This window comes from Alexandromys fortis, unplaced genomic scaffold (assembly GCF_014885135.2).
Source record: "Alexandromys fortis isolate MF-2015 unplaced genomic scaffold, M_Fortis_MF-2015_v1.1 scaffold_128, whole genome shotgun sequence".
Taxonomy (NCBI): domain Eukaryota; kingdom Metazoa; phylum Chordata; class Mammalia; order Rodentia; family Cricetidae; genus Alexandromys; species Alexandromys fortis.
Genome location: NW_026068012.1, coordinates 4,970,304 through 4,973,230, shown reverse-complemented (window position 1 = coordinate 4,973,230; position 2,927 = coordinate 4,970,304). Strand labels below are relative to the sequence as shown.

Genomic DNA, 2,927 nt, shown 5'->3' with positions numbered 1-2,927 from the left:
ATCTGAGTTGGTGGGAGAGCAGATTTTCGGGGAGATGTTGATAACTCATCAATGAAAAACATGCAAAAAGAATTGAGCCACAAGTAATGCTTCCCTTTTCTTTTATTTGGCTGATATCTTACTCCACATGTGAGGCTGAACTCAAAGCAATGGTAAGCTTTCTGCCTCAACTTCATCAGGGCTGGAAAGACAAGTATACAGCACAAGTCCTAAATCCTGGGTCACTCAGTATAATGTTTAGTACACGTTGGAAAAATCACCTGATCTGGTAAGCAGAGAAAAGGGTTAGATATGAAACTCTGTGAAGATAAATTCTTGTTTGTAAACACTAATTTTACCGCTGAAGCTAATGATTCTGTCTCTGACTTAACTGAGGATCTTAAGGAATAAATTGAATATTTTCACTCATCTGCAAGAATCCTTCTGATGACTTGCTCTTCTCTCTTCCAGGAGATGAGTGTCAATTGCTCCCTGTGGCCGGAGAACAGCTTGTCTGTCAAACTCTTTGCATTTGCCAAGTTCTCTGAGGTCCCTGGAGAGTGCTTCCTCCTGTTCACCCTCATCCTCCTCATGTTCTTGGTGTCGCTGACAGGCAATGCACTCATAGCCCTTGCCATCTTTACCAGTCCAGCCCTGCACACACCCATGTACTTTTTCCTGGCCAACTTGTCTCTCCTGGAGATTGGCTACACTTGCTCTGTCATACCCAAGATGCTGCAGAGTCTTGTGAGTGAGTCCCGAGGGATCTCTCGGGAGGGTTGTGCCACACAGATGTTTTTCTTCTCATTCTTTGGAATAACTGAGTGCAGTCTATTGGCAGCCATGGCTTTTGACCGCTGCATGGCCATATGCTCCCCCCTCCACTATGCAGCCCGAATGAGCCGTGGGGTATGTGTCCATTTGGCAATGGTTTCATGGGGAATGGGATGCATAGTAGGGTTGGGACAGACCAATTTTATTTTTTCTTTGGACTTCTGTGGGCCCTGTGAGATAGACCACTTCTTCTGTGACCTTCCACCCCTCCTGGCACTTGCCTGTGGAGATACATCCCAAAACGAGGCTGCTGTCTTTGTGGCGGCAGTACTATGCATATTCAGCCCATTTTTACTGATCATTTCTTCCTATGTCCGGATTCTGATTGCAGTGCTGGTGATGCCTTCACCCGAGGGACGCCATAAAGCTCTCTCTACCTGTTCCTCACACCTACTTGTAGTCACACTCTTCTATGGCTCAGCATCTATTACCTACTTGAGGCCCAAGGCTAGTCACTCACCAGGAATGGATAAATTCTTGGCCCTCTTCTATACAGCGGTGACATCTATGCTGAACCCCATCATCTATAGTTTACGGAACAAAGAAGTCAAGGCAGCACTGAGGAGAACTCTGGGCCTGAGAAAAGTTCTGAGCAGGAATAGGTAACAGAAACACACAGAATTATTCACTAATAAGCATGCATATAGAACCAGAGTAAACAAACAAACATTGATGCATTTTCTGTCTGACTTATTGATCTGAGATGTCACTCTTATGTTGTGAATGAATATTACTTTTATTGGTTTATGAATAAAGCTGTTTTGGCCTATGGCAGGGCAGAATATAGCTAGGCAGGAAATCCAAACAGGAAAAAAGAAGGTAGTCTGGGAGACGCTGAGGGAGAAAGATGCCAGATCATTCCCAGTAAGGCCCAGCCACATAGTAATACAGAGAATAGTAAAAACTGGTTAATTTAATTGTGGGAACTTATCAGTAATATGCCTGAGACATTGGCAAAACAATTATAAGTAATATTAAGCCTTTGCAAGTTCATTTGGGAACTGGCAAGCAGGAGAGTAACCTCCAGTTCCAACTTATATTGAGTATCTTTGTAATTTTGAAGGTATCTCTGCATTCAGGGCTATGTTCTAATTACTAATTCTGAAATGATTTCAAATACTAAGGGATACAACTAAAGAGACCAATACAGTAGAGAGCATTCTATTCTGTTTTAGTTCAGGATGAAAATCTAAATTGCTATATCTCAGAAGTTTTGCAAATTCTAGTCCCTGATGCCCCCAAGACTTCTGCTCCCTATCCAGATATATCACACAGAAATCTTTATTCCAAAGTAACTATATAATGGTCTTATATCAGTTCATGTCTTTATTTTATAGTGTCACATGCTAAAAGTCTTTGAATTCTTTTGTAAATTGTAATTAACTAAAACAGTGTAAATATTACAATATACTGAAATGTTAATTTGAAACTATTTCCTTTAAAATATTAAAGAAAACATTTATTTTCAAGTGTTTCCATAAAAGTTTTTTTTAATGCTAAATGGTCAATATTTTGGAACTTGCAGGTCATTCAGGCCAGGGAAGCTGAATGTCTTTACCTCTCCCTCCATTCTTCCCAGTCCCATCTCCAGTCTCATCCCCAGCTCTGCAGCAGAACACCCACTATAGTAGCCCCTGCTCTCTGAAACCCTACCCAACAGACCATGTAGACCTTCTCGTACAATATTTCTTCACCCAATATTTCTTCATACTGATATCCCAGTACATAACATCTGCAGGCATTCCCTGGGATGAGCAGGTCCTGCAGACTATGGAAACAGGTAGACCAATTGCAGATCGTAGTCTCTCCCTTCTATATTTCAAATCCAACTGCTTTTGACACCTCCAGCTCTATAACAAACGACTTGTATCAGCCTCATCTCCATCTCTGTTCCCATCTTCACTGCAACACACAGGTACTCACCTCCGACCTTTCTTCCCCCACACATCACTTATCCTGGATGCCAAAACCAGCAGTCATTCTCCAGGAAGCCACAGGCTACTTCTGCCAGGAGAAAAAGTATTCTAACTGTGGATAGTCAAGGCTTCTCCTCTTCAGCAAATTCAAACCCCCAGTCTCTCTGCAGCTTTATAGCAGATCACCTGATAAGGCCT

The 2,927-nt window shown here is 42.2% G+C and overlaps 1 protein-coding gene across 2 annotated transcripts; it reads left to right on the top strand.

Annotated features, from left to right (window-relative positions):
- Positions 1-450: 450 nt before the first annotated feature.
- LOC126513650 (olfactory receptor 10C1-like) lies at positions 451-1,419 on the top strand. 2 transcript variants are annotated; one of them, XM_050162135.1, is made up of 2 exons: positions 454-785; positions 1,218-1,419. In XM_050162135.1, the coding sequence occupies exons 1-2, from the start codon at positions 454-456 to the stop codon at positions 1,417-1,419; spliced, it is 534 nt and encodes a 177-aa protein (XP_050018092.1). The 2 variants fall into 2 exon arrangements, with proteins under 2 accessions (XP_050018093.1, XP_050018092.1); XM_050162136.1 differs by having other exon boundaries at positions 451-1,419.
- Positions 1,420-2,927: the final 1,508 nt, after the last annotated feature.

Coding starts and splice junctions, on each gene's coding strand:
- LOC126513650 (XM_050162136.1), top strand. CDS start 454: ATGAGTGTCAATTGCTCCCTGTGGCCGGAGAACAGCTTGTCTGTCAAA.